The 19,049-nt window shown below is 17.8% G+C and overlaps 1 protein-coding gene across 1 annotated transcript; it reads left to right on the plus strand.

Moving 5' to 3' along the window:
- Positions 1-1,813: 1,813 nt before the first annotated feature.
- LOC100864676 (cilia- and flagella-associated protein 157) lies at positions 1,814-18,030 on the plus strand. The gene is made up of 7 exons (XM_031917863.2): positions 1,814-2,044; positions 4,805-5,076; positions 6,519-6,672; positions 12,314-12,602; positions 13,264-13,524; positions 16,320-16,445; positions 17,331-18,030. The coding sequence occupies exons 1-7, from the start codon at positions 1,929-1,931 to the stop codon at positions 17,547-17,549; spliced, it is 1,437 nt and encodes a 478-aa protein (XP_031773723.2). The 5' UTR covers positions 1,814-1,928; the 3' UTR covers positions 17,550-18,030.
- The last annotated feature ends 1,019 nt before the right edge of the window (positions 18,031-19,049 follow it).

Genomic DNA, 19,049 nt, shown 5'->3' on the forward strand with positions numbered 1-19,049 from the left:
TTCTAAAAATGATTTTTTTATTAAAATTATAAATATCTCTTTATCTTTTTCAATAAATATATTATATATTTATATTTATATAAATATATTATATATATTTAATAAATATATTATCTATTATCATTTGATAAATTTTATTTAATTAATTAATTTTAAAATATTAATGTTTGTAATTAATAGTAGTGTAATTAATAGTGCATTTTATAAGTACAATATCTTTTAATGATAATAATGAAAAAGAAGAGAAAAAAATATAATTATAAATTATAGTCAGTCTCACAAAAATATTTATTTATATTTTTTTGTGATTTATTTTTTAAATAAAAATATATAATAAAATTTTTTTATAATATAAAAAATATATATCAAACAATTGTATATTTACATTTAGTTAATAATTAGTTCAAACTTTTTCATTGTTAATTATATCTTTATATCATGTTTTCCATAAATTTTTCGATATAATGAGCAATGATTCGTTGATTTGAGTTAATGATGATTTATGCAACAAGTCTCCTTATAATGTTATATCTATTTTTTTACAAACTCTTTTGACTTATATATATAACAATTATAAATTTTAATATTTTTGAGTAATAATATAAAAAAACATATAAAATCTCTTTAAATTTCTTAACATAGATATCATGTATTATGAATTTATTTAATGACATAATTAATATTAATTGTTTCTAAAGTATTTCTATATAAAGTATTTCTATAAAGTTATTTCTATATAATTCTATATAATTTTTAAGCTCTTTTTTTATTTTGCAATTGTTATAAAAAATCATTTTATTTTATATCTTTAAAAAATATCAAAGTTTAATTAATCTCATTTTGCATATACAATTGCAGATTCTGTTTGTTAAATTATATCCCTTTGTATGATAACAATCATTTAGAAAAACCACTTTATTCAAATTTTAAAATTTAAAAATTTTTTCTGGCAAATATTTGATTAAAACTTATTTTAAAGAATAAAAAGCTTATTCATTAATCGTTCATCTTTTTTAAACTTATGATCAAAGTAAATATATTTATATATTTACTATTATCGTATATATTTTTCAATGAATGATTCAATGAAGATGAATGAAGAAAAATTTTATATGAATACAAATTGCGGGAAAAAAAATGAATCTAAAAGAGTTTAAAATCTTAAAATTTAAATTATAAGTTTAATTATCTTTAATATATTGGATTTGTATTCAAAATATATAAAAATCAAATAAAAAAATTATGTAAAACAATTTGTAAAAATTTGTAAAAATCTAAATTAATATTTAATTTTTTAGAATATCTTAATTTAATTCTTTCAATATATTTTTCATAAATATAGTAAATATATTTATGTGATATTGATTTTTTCAATAATTGTATATACCGAAAATCATTATTATTAGATTAGCAATTATGATATTGCAAATATATTAATAATAAACAAAAAAGATGATAATAATGATAAATAAAAAAAATTTCTAAATTTACTTTATTATAATTATTATTTAATTTACTTTCTTATGAATGTAAATAATTTTTTTCTATGAAGAATGTAATTCTATTCTAAAATATTCTCAAATATTAATGATTTAAATGCAATAAATTAATATATGCATATATAACTATTCTGTTATTACTTTATACTGTTATTAATTTATTGGCAAAAATGTAACTTATAAATTTTACTTAATACATTTTGTTATAAAATTATTGAAGGATTCGTTACTAAATTATACAAAAGAATTTTTGAAAATACATTAAGAAGATTTTTAAAAGGAAATATTTAAAATGAATTATCGTATTCTTTCTTGTTACTATGGAACCACAAAATTATTGATTTAATAAGAAATATCATCGCGTACTATTCCTTAAAGTGACGTGCAAATTGTTCGTGTATAGTCATAAGTATAAACTGATTGATAAAAATGCAAGCTAAAAAAAAAAAGGTCAAAACTAAAAAAGTAAAGAGAAAATATTTGGATGAAAAAGAAACTTTATTTTATGAACAAGAGATTCTGGATAACAATAGACAATTAGCACGGTAAATAAATATAAATACATAGATTTTTATAGATATACATATATTAATATATTTTAAAGTTATTGAATATACAATATGTATGTGTATACGTGTATGTATACATTTATATTTCTGATTATAAGTAGGAATTTAAATGAATTTAGCAAAATATCGATTAAATTATAATTGATTTTATTATTTATTTCTTCTCAGATAGCACAAAAACATTCCATATACGTGACTTAAAAATATTCAAGTATTAATGTATCTTTAATTTTAATAATCTATATCTTTGTTAAAAAAATTATGAAAAAAATAAATTCAAATTTGTTTTTTTCGATAAATAAATACATATTTATTATACTTTATTAATATGTAACTTATTTATTATTATATTTATTATATATTAATATATAATTAACTTGACATATAAAATAATATTAAAAATTAAACGACAACTTAAAATTAAAAATTAAATTACAATTGTTTTTCGTATCATAAATACATTCAGATATTTTACAAGTATATAATAAAATAACTAAAATAATAATTTTTTCTAAAAATTAAATATTAATTTTAATATTTTTTTAGTTCTATAACATGTTTTAAGTAACCTAAGATGCAATAATTTTTTTTTATTAATTTCTTATTGTTTTTTATGTCTTATTTTTATTTTTGACAAATATATCATTTTTATTTATTATTATTTTTTTATATTTGATAACAGTATTATTAATAACCAATTATTGCATAAAAATGTTGCATAAAAATGCAATTGTAAAAAATTATTTATATCGTTATTTTATTTTATAATTACTTAAACATGTAATGTGTCCGAATATTCACAAATTAAAAATATTTTTTTCTTCGGTTTGTATTGTATAATACTTAAATAATAAATTAATGTGTCTTTAATTTTTTTATAACTATATATAATATTATAATGTATTATATAATATTATATATATTGTATTTATATATATATATATATATATATATAAACGTGTAGGATTATCGATTATATATATATATAAACGTATAGGATTATCGATTATTAGCTGTTTATGTAAATCAAATCGATTGATATCCAAAATGTATAACGGAGTTAATATCATTACATTTATTATTAAATTTATTTCTAAAAAGAGAATCCTTCGTAATGTGAAAATAAAATATAAAACAATTTTTAGGCGATCAAAATTACAATGTTCGAAGTTTACAATGATTTAAACTAAGTATGATGTTGATGCTATTATTTAACTTTACAATATCAAAAATCAATTCTCTGAGGAGAACAAAACAATTATAAATATTCGTATACAAAAATTTTAGTTAAAACTTATTTTTTAAAAGTATTTAAATAGAAAGTATAGAATGATAATTATAAAGAAGAACATACAGAATGCTCTATCTTCACATTGGTTCGTTTTGTCTAATAAATTTAAATTATTTATTACTTTATAAATAATTTTCAACATTTCTAGAACATTCAAAATTTAGATTTCAAGATATGAATTAAGAAATAAATATTTAAAATATATAAAATTTAATCCCAAGATTCATAGAATTTCAGACTTAGATGTTTCTAGAACATTCAAATTTACTAATATTCTAAAATGATATCTAAAATGAACGTAGAATATTCAAATAAAAATTGGATAATTGGAAATGAATATGATGCTATCTAGATTTATTTCATATTTTATGTTGTTTAAAAGAATATAAAACAATTTAAAAAAAACCGGTAATTATTGATGATTTTTAAATATTATAGAATACAAGATTTTGAAAAAAATTTTTTTTTGCATATTGCTATTCAATTTTAATTTTTAAGATATTTGCAAAAAAAGATTATTATTACATAGAATTTTATTTATAAGTATATTTGTGTCTGCACGTGCGTGAGCATGTAACTCTTATTATTTATCCTCTGTTAATATAAAATGGCGGTAATAGACAATATAATGAATTAATAAAAAATCTATTTCTCATGAATTCTAGTGATTATTATTTAAAATGTCTCAAATCTAATGAGCTAAGCTTGTGAAAAGACAGAAGGCAAAAGATCGAAATTACAAAAATAGATACAAGAATGATGCTGATATTTATTGTAACATTTGTCATTATAATTTCATCCAAAAATTATTTTATATTTTATTTTTACATTCCACCGATCCGACAAACGCGGTCCGCTATTATTTTATAAAAATAATAGGTAAATGATCGCATGTTTATACATATCCAGCAAATATATACATATAAGAGAAATTCTATGTAATAGAAATTTTTTTTATAAATATTTCGAGAATTATAAATATTAAGATGGCCGATTAATAATCTAATATTCAAAGGAAAAAATTGTTCAAAATTTTATTCTGTATAACATATCCAAAAATCATCGAAATCGGTATGATATTTTAAAAGGAATAATTAAAAAAATGTTAAAGATAAACGAATATCATACAAAAGTTAATAATTTGGAAAAAGGAATTTTCAGAAAATGCGATATATGTATATATATGTATATACATGTATATAAGTATGTAAGTAATAAATAAATATTAAAGTAATATAAATAATAAAGTTTCATCTTTTTAAGATATTTTTTACACTTTAAAACTAGAAAGAAAATATTTAAAATTGATTGATTTTATATACAAAATATTACAAAAAAAGAAAACAAAAAAAATAATAATTTAAAAATGGAGAAAGATTTTTTTTGAAATTTAATTAGAGAGAAATTTAATAAAAGATTAATGAAATTTAATAAAAATAAATTAGATTAAGAACTGAAAATGAAAAACTGGAAGAAGAAGCAATACATATAAAAGAAAAGTTTCAACAATTAGAAGAAGATCGTTCGGATATTATAGCATATCTGAAAAGAAGTTTAGAAAACAGAATCGAGGAATCGAAGGAACTTTCTGAGAGGGTTGCCGTTTTGGAAGAATTACGAAAAGATGAGCTAGCTGCGTTTAAGAAGAAAGAAGATGCAATGCAACTGGAATATAAGACAATGGAAAATAATTTAAGCGCAGAAGTTAAATTAGCTGGTGAAGTATAATTCAATTTTTTTAAAAATTCTAATTAAATTAATATTTTGTTAAATATAGAAGTTAATAATATATATGTATATATAATAAATTACATTATAATTTAATTTAATTTATTATATATTAAATATATTATATATAATATAAATATGCTTATTTATATATAATATAATATTATATTTATTATATTTATATATAATATAAATATTTCGAACAATTAAAATTACAATGACTATTAATTTTCATTATTAGTAATAGTATATTATTAATAATTATCCAAATTTATCTGAATATCTGAATATTGTATTATTTTTTATCTATATTATTTTTTCTATCCGGATATCCATGTTGAAATGTGCATTATATTTATGGATGTACAATATGTATATGATACATTATCGATTTTGATTTTGAAATCTGAATATTCGGATTATATCATTTTTTGTTTATTGAAATATAAAACATTTAGTATATTTGAATTATTTATCAGATTAAATAGAGCAAATTTAAGTAAGAAATTAAGATAAAAAAAATATATTAATATATTTATTAATATATTCATTTATATTATATTTAGAAATAAATATAGATATAAATAGACAGAGTGTCTCGTCTGATATTAATATTTTAATTTATATTAAAAATGTTTATATAAAAATGCTTTAGGTAAAAATTAAATAATTTCAAAGAGAACAGATTCTAATTCTCTGTTATTAATTTTGTTTGTAGATGGATACTTAAAGATTATGTAAAAATCTTTATTTTTTTTAAAAAAAGTAATTTTAATACAAGATTAATTTTTTAATACATTAATTGATATTCTCTATTAAATTATATTAAATTATAATAAAAAACTATTAATAAACAAATATTTTTGTTTTAATTTTGTCAAATTTAATGTATGAGAAATAAGAAATATAAATACAAGAAACTATTTTATGTGTTCTTGTCTTTCATTCATTGAATTCAAATGTAGAATAAAATAAGAAAAGCTTCATATCCGAATATTTGAATACGCATTATCAGATTCAATTACAGATAATCATACTCATGCTTTTAAATTGATGTTTGGTTTATAATGAATATTTATATAGAAAGAGTTCTAATGTGTACTGATAGAAATATGTAATAATAGAAACAATTTTAAATTCATTATCTATACATTTTAATATTATAAAATTTATAAAACTTATCACATATACATCTATATATTTATTTTTAATATTTTCAAAATATGAATAAACTTTTTTTCAAATTATTTATTTATTTTATTATTTATTATTATATGCACATATGTAATTAAATAAAGTATGTATATTGTCGAGTATAAAATATATAATAATTTTTAATTGTCTTTATATAGATGAATTTTAATCATATTAATTTTCAATTTTATTGTATTTTATTATTTATTTTATTTTAATCGTGATCTTTTTGTTTAGCTGGTAAATTAAATGCATTAGAAGATTGGCGAATAGCCCGACTTGATTTAATGAACAAATTCGAGAAACAAGAGAAGGAGATGGCTGAACAAGAAATGCGTCATAAAGAGGAACTTTACGAAGCCGAAAAATCTATAGTTACCAAAAAAGACATGTACGTTTCATTAAAAAATTCAAATTTAAAAATAATATTTAAGTTGCGGATGTTTATACAAATACATATTTCTATAGAAAATAGATAGAAAAATAGGACCAATATTGTTTATTTTATTTTATATTATTTAAGATATTTTCAAAGATAATTTAAAAAAAATATATATTTTATTTTATATATATTGCACATTGCATATTATATATTATTTTCGTATTATGCATTATTGTGTGCACATTTTTTATACATTTTTTATTTAGTTATTAATTATTCACTAAATTTAAAATCAAATTATAAAATTGTTAAATACTTGTTAATAGTTTTTTTGTGGATCATATATATCTATGATACATGCATACTATGATAATTATATGCATATAATACAATTATCAATGATATATTTAAGCATAATCATAGATTCTAAAGTTATTATAAAAAGTTAATGAAGAAGGATGTTGATTTAAGAAGCAAGAAATCCTTTAAGAAAATTGGATATCTGAAAATGATGATGATTATTTAGATACTTGTGATTCATGTAATAAAAAAAAAAGTATGTAATAAAATATTGATTAATATTTGAAATTATAAAAGCGATTTTTGATTATATTACATTTATAATATTAATATATTCGTAGAATATGTTTGGAAGATTAATTTTGTAGGTTCAAAAAAACACAAAAATTATATACAAATACAATATATATATATATATATATATATATATATATATATATATATATATATATATCAATTAAAACTTATTTATTAACTTAAATTAATTTAATAACTTATTAACTTTAATAACTTATTATTATTTATTAACTTAAATTAAGTTAATAACTTAAATACTACAATTTAAATTTTCGTTAGATGAAGCGAGACAGAATAGAGATACAATTATCTCATTCTATTTTGCTTTGTTCATATATTCAATCTCTAAAAATTTCCCATGAATATATTAATATCCTATATAAGTTTTTCATTACATTCTAATGCATCTATCATATTCTAATTCAGTAATGAACAAAAATATTTATATGATTCGTATATCAATCATTTTAAATAAAGATAATTTTTTTCTATATTTTCAATTATGACGTAATGCAAATATATAGCAAATATCTATATTTTATTCTACATATGTAAATAATAAACTGTGAATATTTATGCAAATTATAAAAATCTAAATTATATAAATTTAAATATATATTTTGTTTCGAATATATTTAATATTTTTTTGAATATCATATTTTGCATTTCGTTTATTTGGATTAGTTTTTTCATAATAAATGCTTATTCATAATAATGTTTTTTCATAATAATTAATAATAAATAAATATAATAAGTATATATACACAGATGAGAATATAAATAAAAAAAAATTGTTTTAATTCATTAATTTTTAATTAATACATATCATTACTAATAATACATATTATTATTAATTAGTATATCATAAAAAGTTTTATTTTTTATTTCTTCATTACATAGGATTAAAATATATGCATATATGAATATATATACATATATATTCATATACTTAAAATATATATTTTTTTATTATTTTTTATACATTTAAATATAAATTAATTAAAATATTATTATTCTTATTATTATTTATTATTATTTTTATTATTATTCTTTATATTTACTATTCTCGCCAAGATATCTTATCTCACAGATATTAAACATAAATTCTAGATTTTAGAAGAATTTTAGAAGAAATATAAAACATTAACATATATAACTATTTTTTATTTTTCATATATTTTGTTTATATTATGTATATGTTGACATATTATATTTGCATAAAAATCCGCAAACTAATAATATTGCATGTAATTTAATAAGTGAAAATTATTGAATTAAAAATTTATATTTTAATCATTTATGTAAAATTATAATTATTTTATATTAAAATTCAATTAAATTATAATTATTAATGAATCTGCTAATTAGTTCTCTTCTCATTTTATCTTTGAAATATGTTATATCATTTTGAGCAACTTTTTCTTTTCTTTTCTATGTAATCAACCTTCGTAGTTTTCGAGTTATTCGATACTATTATATTTTATATATTATACATTTATAGAAATAAATGCGACAATGTGCAATTATTATTTTCAAATATTTATATATACAGAATGTTAATATATTCTAGATAGAGAATTCTAGACAGATTCAAGATAAATGCTGGTTGATATATAAAAATGTCGATTAGGTTTATTTATTAAATTATAAGTTATTGAAATTTTCAGAGAAAAACAGAAAAGAGAAACGAAATGAAATCTATCTTTATTAAACCGTCTTGCTTTGTTCAATTCATGTAATATGAATTTAAATTGTTTATAATTTAATAAGTAAGACATTTCTGTATTTTGATTTTGAGACTTGTAAAACTAAAGTTACGTGTCGTATCATATAATGGAAAAAATTATTTAAAATGATACTTTTTATAACATATTTCAAGTAATCATTAAAAAGAAGGAGATAAATCGACATATTAAATATTAATTGCAAATTACATTGCAAAATACAAATGAAGTAAATAATAAAAAAAATTGTCTTTTATTTATTTAAAAAATACAAATATAATAAATTATTCTTTGTTAAATGCTAGTGTTAAAAAGCATTTAAATTATTATATAAATAGAGATGAATTTGCATATAAAATATTTATCAAAAATTCTATTAAAATACAAAGAATAGTTTATTATTATTAGGAGTATTTAGAAATAGTTTCAATTAACTTATTTTTTAAATAAAATAAAGTAGAATTTCATATATCAATCAAAAGAAGACAATATTAGACACATTTATATAGAATAATAATTAAAATAAAAATATAACGCACTATGCTTATAAAACAAGAATTAAGAAATAAAGGATTTAAAATTATTATCATAATTAAAATATCTAGTTTGAAAACGAAAGAACTTTTTTATAGATTAGAAATTAAATAAAAACAGAGAAAAGATATAATATAAAAATAAAAAAATAGAAATATATTAGAATTTAGAATTAAAAATTTATTTAAAAAAAAATAGTAGTACAATTATCTAGCAAAATGAAGGATAATCATAAAATGAAAGATATCACAATGTTTTCGATAGTATATTGAATAAAAAAATATTTGTTATGTTAATCATACCTAAATGGCTAAATAATCAGAAATATCAGATTTCTTAAATTTCTCCATCACAAAAAAATATCTTAAAATTATATAGATATTCGAATCAACTATGACCTCTTATCTGATTACTCAGCAATAATAGTATATAGCAATAAATAGCAATAATTTCAAGAAAACATACAAAAGAAAGGAAGGCCTTTTTTAAAAAACTAAAAAATTAATTAGATACAATTCAGAAATTAACTAATAGATAAAAATTTAAATTTAAAAATTTTAAAAAATTAAGATGATAAAATATCTATAGAAAATCTAGAAATTTTAGTACAAATTTTTCAATATGCGACATGAAAATTCGCATATTAAAAATAAAAATATTGCAGAGAATTATTATAGAAAAAAAAAAAATAATAAATATCCATATAAATGTGTATGTAAATACTATATGTAAACAAAAGTAAAAGTATTTGAGAATTCATTGAAAAAACAAGACGATTACTCACTTAAAAAAACTAAAATAATGTATATCTCTATGAATTAAGAAAACAATATCTGGCTAAAGAAGATAAAAAGAATGACGAAGATTTGCAATTTGCAATATACTTTTCTAAAGATATTAATAATAAAAAGAGAACTGAAAACGATAATAATCATATCATATTCAAATGTATCATTAAATTTATAAGTTCTATAGAAAAATAAATGAAATAATAAATAATAAAATTTATAGTAAATATTTAATAAAGCAAATAAAATATTTTAACAATGAAAAAGCAATAGAAACTTGATCACAAAGCAAGTTGCTGGTAAAATTGCTAAAAAAATTTCCAAGAAAAGGAGTAGTTGCATTAACATATATATATATATATATATATGTATAATGTGATTATAAGATTTCATAATATTTTTAATTCAATTCAATTAATTCAATTAAAGAAATTCACATAAATTATATACAATCAATTTGTATTCTATTTATAACATTATCAAAAATATTTTAAAAAAATCTATATTAAAATTATTAAAATATATGACTATGCAAATAACGATAGAACAAATACATGGAATTTAACATTCTATTTATAAATGAAACAAAATAATTTTGAAAAAAAAAACAAGATATATTCGGTTATTATCAATTTTCTAATATTTGACAGGAAAGATTACCTTATATAAAATAAAACACGATTTTCCACACAATTACTATTTTAATTATTGTTAAAATTTAATCTAAGCAAAAAGGAATTATACTATACCAAATTTTTCTAACGAATCTCTTTATAATCAATGAAATACCCACATATGCTGATAACACGACAACTTTAGTATCATATAAAAAAACAAAATCAAAATTCTATAAAAATAAAATTGAAATGTTAAAAAAAAAAATCGAAAATCAAATTGAATCAATTCTACATACCATACCAAAAATACATACCATCTTTATAAGAAAATATACAGAGTATTTTGAAAATCAATCTATTATATATATATTATATATATATAAGATAGATGATTTGACCGGTGATTTTTGATTTTAAACAATTTTTTTCTTTGTGATTTGAAATTTTCGTTTTGAAATTTTCGTTCGTCCTTTATTATAATTATTATCTATTATCTAATTATAAATAAAAAACACTGGCCTACAGAGTGTTTGTAGCGCTGCAATGCAATAATTGGCCAATGTTTTTCGAAGTTAATAGCTCATTAACAAAATTGAAACGAAAATTTCTGCGAAAAAATGTTTGAAATTTTCAGTTCAATAGTCAATTTTAAATCTTGTTAACTTCTAAGACATTCTGTTTAGTAAAAGCAAGAGCACACTAAGTATCTTAAGCAATTTATCTAAAAACAATATTTAATATATAAAAACAAGAAAAAGAGAAAACAATTAGATATTAAACTGAAGAAAACTGAACAATAAATTACTAATATATAAAAATGCTATATATCAATACTATCACATAGAAATTACTTATGAGTTTCATACTGTTTTAAAAAATACAACATCAAGTTATTTAGCATTTTCAGAATAAAACTTCAAAATGATACTGTAATATATCACAAATTCAATAGATCTTTAGATAAAATTGATTCATCTAAAATCAAATAAAATCGCATAAAAAATAAATACATTAAGTAGAAATTTGAAGAATTTATCATAATTTAAGCAATTGAAAAGAACAAATATAAAATAATTAATTATAATAAGTTGATTTCTGAAGGATTATTTGATTAATGATTATTATCTTTTCGCACATACATACAGACATAAATCATATTTGAATGATCTATTAAATCAATTGTATTTATTTAAATTATTATAATAAAAATTTTAAATAAAAAAAATTTATTTTTTAACTTTAAAATGATAAAATGGAAATATATTAACATTTTGGAGAGATTTCAAGATACATATTAATTCAAAATTTATTTAAATTTAAGAATTAATGGAATTTAAAAATACTTACGATTACAGTAATTGTAGTACATAATTATAACGAATTTGTGCAGGATGCAAAAAGAGATGAAGGAACAGTTGCAAATTTTATCGGAAAGACTTCTGAAGGCGGTTACACTACGAATAACAGAAATCATCAATCGTACGATTCGTGAAAACGTGGCGTTGAATCGCGATCTAGATAAACTGTTGGAAACAAATAAGAAACTCGAAACTATTAACATCGGACACAAAAAATTAGAAGAGATATTAAAGTTGAAATGTCAAATGTATGAAAAGGAGGCGGAAATTACAGAAAATAAAATAGTGAAACAAAGAAATGAGATGCACAAAATTGTTGAGGTAAGATTATTAATATTATTTATATTAAATATAATATAATTAGTATACGAGTTTATAATTCAGAAGATATATCTTCTGTTTCCTGACAATTAAGAACTTGAATATTTTTCTAATAGTCACTTTCAATTGTTGATCTTCAATCTTATATAATAATTTATATTATAATATTTTTTAATTTATTGATTTGTTATATTTTTTTTATTTAAAGATTAAATAATAAAATATATTCCTACTCAAAAACTTTCTTTTTTTGATAAAATTTCCATATATAATCAATCAATAACATTTTATGAAATATTATGTAATACTATATAATATTACGTAAATTTTATGTAATAAATACGCAAATAGATAAAATTCAATAGTATAGAAATTAATATCTATGAAAAATTTTTTGCTTTTAAAATTACTTGAAAACTAATGTTAATTGTCATTTGTGAAAAAAAAAAGAAAAAATAATGCTCTTTATGATATATTTCAAGGTAAATTAACGAGAAATCGACAAATTTAATCAATGAATTAATATAATAACTATAGTAATTTTTTGGAGTGGATTTTTGATTTATTATATAAATCATATTTTTTTAAAATAAAAAAATCGAAATAAATTAATCTAATGAAATTAGAATTTGAATATAATATGTTTAAATAAATTTTATAGAATTTTGAATTTCTGCTAATATATTATGGAAATGCAGAAAGAAGCAATGTTCGTCTTAAACGATTAGAAGATATGTTGGAAGATAAAATTAAGGAAAATAATATGTTAGAGAAGAAAATAAAGTTATGTGAAAAGAATATCATGAAAGCTAAAGATGAAAGTGAACGATTATCGAAATTAACTGCAAAAAGACAGAAAGAGTTGAAATCTTTGAAAATTGTTTTAGATAATGCTACTACTTTTCTCAACAAAGCTATAGAGGTAATTATGATTTTTAAATAAAATTTTATTCGAAGTAGTTGTCATTTCATCTATTATTCAATTTATTATTGCTCTACTTCGAAAAAGATATGCATTTGTATAATATATGTAATTATATATCAACTAAACAAAAAAGTATGAATTAATCAATTAATCAATTTCACGTAATAATTTTCCAAATCTTTTATTTTGATGAAAGAATGAATGATTACATGTTATGGAAATCGATATTCAATTCCAGAGAAAAAAATGGTCAAAAATATAATATTTAAATCCGAATTTATATTATTAAATATCATTGAATCAATTTATTTTATAGTATATTTTAATATACTATAATAATAATACATAAAAATTTCTAATCCAATTAATCTGGTTTTTGTTTTGTAATATTATAGAATTTACAATCTCTTAAAACCAATAGTAATCATCGGATAATGATCATTTCATCCTATCATTTGATTTTTATTATATTTTTATATTTTTATCGAAATAATAGAAAGAAATACCAAAGTAGAATTTTAAGAAAAAAAATCATAATATAATAAAACAAAATATTCCACTATTAAAAATTTTCAATAAGAAAAATTCTAAAAAAATTGATAAAAGAAAGAATTCTTGATAGAATGAAAATTGTAAAAATAACATAACATATGACTTCAATGTTTATATAAAATATAAAACTAAAAACTAATTGAGTTCAAATTGAGAAAAACAATGAGAAAAGCAAGGAAAATCTTAAAATATATTAGAAGAAATTTATAGATTAATTACTTCATTAAATCTTTATTAAATATAAAATATTAAATAATGAAATATAAATTAAGCTAAAAATTCCATTTTTTAAAAACTTTAAAATCAAATCCAATTTAAGATTTAACATCATGAAAATCATTAAATTAAAAAATTAGTTAAATTTCATATTCTGATTAAAATTTATAGTCTTTCAAAATAATTCTCTTTAAAGATTGCAATTCAATCATATACAATTCGGAAAAATCTTATATATTATAAATAATATTAACTATTCATAATATAAGAGATAAAATAGTAATTAAAGTTTATCAAATCAATCCAATTATAGAATTATTATTTAAAATTAAATTAATATCATTTGAAATCAAGAGAATGCAATTAATAATAATTTTATCTTATGTCATTAAAAATTTCAACGCCAAATTTTATAAAATAAAAGACATAATAATAATTGCAAAGAAACACTAATAATAATAATATTTTTTTAAAAAATTTAAATTTTTAAAAACATTAAATTTCTGCTTAAAAAATGATTTTAGAAGACATCACAATTTTATCTGTTCTTCTGATAAAAACAATTCTCATTCATGCCATAAATAATAGAAATTTCTCACATAATTAACAAATTTTCAAAAATAATTAAAAATAGTGGTGAAGTACTTTCCAAATCTATTTTTGGAATTAGATAATGATTATCCAAATTGCAATCCAAATTATTTATTGATAGTTTAAAGTTGGAATAAGAAATCGTACTCTATATATATATATTCTCAAAAATAAACTATTAAATATTTTCATAATTTTATAAACAAAACACATACTACTCTCCAAAATGTTTTATCTAAAGTACAAAAATTGAAAATTGATAATTAATTAAAACATGTGTGAAAAGAATATTATAAATTATATTATATAGAATATTATAGATAATATTTTTTCGATTTTTATAAATTATGAAAATATGAATGATTTTATCATTATCATAATACTGTAATTATATAATTATATTATATAATTATATATTATATTAATAGATATTAATACCAATATATTACAAAAATTCTTTTCTATTATTTAAAATTAAATTAAATATATTTTTTGTTTCCATGAAATATTTTATTTTTGGATAAAATCATGCATTTTTAAAAAATCTCATATTTTTCAAAAAATAAAAATGATGTAATATTTCTATTTTTAGATTCATACTTATTAGGATGAGAATTTCCATTAGAATCACTGCAAAATAAAATTTGTATTAGACGATGAATTAATAATCATTAATTATTAATAAATTAAAGTTTTGTTTTTCTTTATGTATTTTCGTTTAAATTATATGCATGTATCATTAATATGCCATCGTTTATTTTATATTCAATGGATAAAAATTTCAATGAATAAATAGATAAAAATCATATAAAATTCAAATTTCTTTTTCAAATTTTTTATTTATATTTTTAATTTTTTTAATTATATATTTTTATTTACAATATAATATTATTAATATTACATATAATATTTTTTATTATATTAGTCAATACAATTAATTACTTTTTTTAAAGAAAAATTTTATTAATTAATTTATATTAAAAAATTATTTGTTTTTCACATAAATATATATTTTAAATTCAATATTTTGATATACTAATACATCAAAATATTGAATATTAATATTATTTATACTAAAATATTAAAATATTAAAATATTTTCTAAAATGATTTTCAATATAATTTTTATCAAAATATGTTCTTTACAAAAATATTCAATTTTTATCTAAAATATGTTTTGTTTAAATAATTAACAAATCAATATAAAACAAATCAATATACTACCCATCCTAATTTGAAAAATAAAAAAATATTCAAAAAATAATTCAAAAAATTTTTTCACGCTATATCTATAATAATTTTTATATTTGCTTTTAAAAAAAATATTTTATAGTTATTTATATGTAAATAATAATTAATTATATATTAATTAAATAAATATTAATTTTAACAAGTGTAATTATTTATGATAAATAAAAATAATTTATATTTAGATTGTAGAAGAAGTTTATAGTAACAACAAATGCCTTGGACCGCTAGCATCAGAAATGCTTCGTACTCTTATGAAAATATTGCAAACTGATACTATTATCAATATTGTAGATTACACTCCGTCTGAGGTGCGTATTTTTGTATCAAACATAATTATTAAAAGGGAATTTCATACAATTAAATCGTAAAATTACAATTACAAATTAATCGTAAAATGTGTATGTATGTATTTATTTTTTAGCTTTTTCGATTTTAAAAAAAAAACTTACATTTTACATTTTACATTTTATTTACACTCATTTTTATGCTGTTATGCTATGTCTTTCTAATACATCTATTCTATATTTCATTTTCTCTATTTTTGTACAATTTTCCAACAATTATTATTTTTATTTTTACATATTTCAAAATGATTTTTTTCACACAATATGGATCTTCATTCAACATTCGTTATTTTCTTAACATTTGATTTTTTTTAGCCAATATTTTTTGACTGTTATCTTTCTTTTAACTAAATATTCCAATATATATATAAATAAAGTTATCTAATCTAATAAATTTATAATTATTAAACTATTATAACTATTAATAATACCTAATTATTAATGGTATTTAATATTTATAATAAATTTTAATTTTAATTTTATTGTATTATATATTTGAGTTAAAATTTCTTCATTTCTTCTTTTCAATATTGTATTCTGCTTTTTTATTTCATTTATAATATTTTGATTAAATTCATTTCTCCTTAAGTTTTCCATTACGTTGTACTAGTATTTAATATAACATAGGATAATTTATTAACATTTCATTGATTTTTTAATATGTTTTCTAAGACATGATTCTAAACAATTTTTTTTTTTTTACATATAATCCACGAACGATAATTTTAAATATTTTTGCGAAAAAAATTGGAAAGATTATCGATTGTTATAAAAGAAATTCATTTTTTTTTTAAGTTTTTATTTATAAACTTTATAAATATATTTTTAATATAATATAATATTTTATAGATTGATAAATTCGAGTGTACGTATTTATCGGGATCTTTGGGTCTTATTGAACCCGTTATATCCAGTAGACCTGCTAAAAAAAAAGAAGAAGAAGAAGAAGAAGAAAGGAGTATTTACATACCGGAAGAAGAAGAATCATTTAAACCATTTAAAGAATTAGAACAAATAGAAACGTTAAGTGATATCAGCTCTACTATTTCCTCTCCCAAAGAAGATTAATTTTTAATTGTAAATCTTGGTTATATTATTATATTGTAATTTTAAATTATATAGAAGTTGTACTTATAAAAAATGGTTAACATTTCATTCTTTTAACATATTATTTATATTTACAATATTTTATATTAAAATAATGTTATTATTTCTTTTATACAATAATATATATTATTGTATAAAATATACAAAATATATACAATTAAATATAATTTAAGAAGAATTTATAAAATTATATTAACGTTTCTTACTTTTCAAATATTTTTCAAGACGATATAAAATTTATTAGATAGATTTGCACATTTTATTGCACATACGGTTTTTTTAAGTCTTTACATATTTGCATAAAAATATTTAACAAATTACAAAATAAAATATTTCACATGAATGTATCTATGAATAAATATAATTAATTCCACAAAAAATAATATATTCATTATACTTTTGAAAAGTTTGCAATAAAAAAATTTTTAAAAAAATTAAAAAATTTGAAATTTATTACACTTACAATAATAATAATAAATTTATTACACTATAGTATTACACTTCTCGATAAAATGATAACATATCCTATGATTTTTTGTATTTTTGCGGATTAATATAATGTATCCCAATTTTATATACATATAAATTTAATCGCAATTTTTTTGAGTAAGAGAAAACTAATATTTTTTTAACAGAAAAAACGATTAGCCATTTCTCCACTTTTCTTAAAAAAAAAACATTTTGTTTCTTTTGCATGGCTGATATGCATTATTATTAAAATTTCATAATAAAGTTAATCACGAATTGTAAAAAATACTTCTAATTATTTTTTAACTTAAATAAATCAATTTATTAATACATAATAATATAATAATTTATATACATATATTATAATAATATAATAATATAATAAGTTTTTTCAAAATTTGCTATTAATCAGTCAATAATATAAAAAATTTAAAAATGATATCGCATTATATCTTATATCTTATATCATTACATCTTTATATCTTTTGAAAATCATTAATTATTAACTTCTAGTGAAAAGAAACAAAAAATTAATACATTATTTAAAAAGTTGCAACGATAGCATTAATTTAGAAAGTTATTGAAAAAATAATTAAGGAAATGATATTAAAAAAAATTTAATTTTATGTTAACTAAAAAAAAATTAGAAAAATATAATTTATTAAATTATGTAAATTAGAAAAACATGGTTTAAGGAATTTAAAATTAATTGATTTTTATCGGATAGACGTCCATGAAGACGTATTGAAGAAAAAAGCAAATCTCTATTGCCATATTAAGCAAACGATTAAATTTGATAATTTATTTATAATAAAGATGCATATTTATATTTATAATATTTATATTTATATAATTTATATTATGAGTTCTGAGTGAACAAACGGTGGTATTTTAACTCTTTGTGATTAATTGTGTGATTCTAACTGTGTTTTGATGTACAGTGTATCGTCGCTGAAATCTATCTATTCTCTGTATCTATTCTAACCCAACTGC

This window comes from Apis florea, unplaced genomic scaffold (genome assembly GCF_048593485.1).
Source record: "Apis florea isolate Af1SG1 unplaced genomic scaffold, ASM4859348v1 contig_1404_pilon, whole genome shotgun sequence".
NCBI classification, from domain to species: Eukaryota; Metazoa; Arthropoda; class Insecta; order Hymenoptera; family Apidae; genus Apis; species Apis florea.